The sequence below is a fragment of the Aptenodytes forsteri genome, unplaced genomic scaffold (assembly GCF_000699145.1).
Source record: "Aptenodytes forsteri isolate BGI_AS27 unplaced genomic scaffold, ASM69914v1 Scaffold147, whole genome shotgun sequence".
Classification (NCBI taxonomy): Eukaryota; Metazoa; Chordata; class Aves; order Sphenisciformes; family Spheniscidae; genus Aptenodytes; species Aptenodytes forsteri.
In genome coordinates, this window is record NW_008795320.1 from 713,282 (window position 1) to 714,035 (window position 754).

A 754-nucleotide genomic window follows, 5' to 3' on the forward strand; every position below is an offset into this window, starting at 1 on the left:
TCTCCCAGGGGGGGTTCAGTGCTGGGGACAGTGCGGAGCTGGGGACCCCGGGCACGAGGACGAGGACATCGGGGGCTCAAGCCTGCTTTGCTCCAGATGGGCCTTTAGCACATGCAATACGCTGATTGATAAGCAATAACTGCAATGAGCTGGCGAGCCGGCCCTGGATCCGAGCGCAGGCTCCTGGCTGGGCTACTGAAGTCGATCCCCTCCCGCTGCCTCAGTTTCCCCAAGCGTCACTGGGCTTTGTCCGCAGCCTGCGGCGCAGCAGCTGCACCGGCATCGCACGGGCACCTCTCCCAGTCCAACGCAGGGGCTGCCCGCAGCTCCCCGCGCCGCCGTATCCCAGGAGGCAGCGACGCCGGGGAGCCCAGCACATGGCGGGGGGTCCCCAGCCAAGGCTGGGGGGGAGGGTGAGCCTCACACATGATTGGGGTGCCCGCCACCCAGTGCCTTCTCCGGGGCAGCCTCGCCAGCCTTTTTGAAGCAATAAACCCCAAAAAGCTTGTACTTCTTGTCCGGGAAGCCCAGGTTGCGCACGCCGGGCTCCCGGCCCCCGCAGCGTGCCCGGGGGTTGACGATGGGGTAGCGGATGCTGCCGTCCTCCAGCCAGCCGGCCTCGCAGCGGTCCAGCAGCTGGCTCTTCCAGCCGGCTGTGCGCTGGCCCACCTTGGCCCCGGCCGCCCCGTTGTTCTTGCAGGCCTGCACCGCCTCGGCGTAGCTCAGCTTGCGGTACGTCTTCAAGAAGTAGACT

At 67.1% G+C, this 754-nt stretch overlaps 1 protein-coding gene across 1 annotated transcript in view; it reads right to left on the minus strand.

Moving 5' to 3' along the window:
* Nucleotides 1–420: 420 nt before the first annotated feature.
* The window catches only part of HAPLN4 (hyaluronan and proteoglycan link protein 4), a 2,929-nt gene continuing 2,595 nt past the window's right edge, over nucleotides 421–754 (minus strand). The window contains exon 4 of the mRNA XM_009279851.1: nucleotides 421–752. Within this exon, the coding sequence (XP_009278126.1) occupies nucleotides 421–752 (332 nt within the window). The remainder of the gene's footprint in view (nucleotides 753–754) is intronic.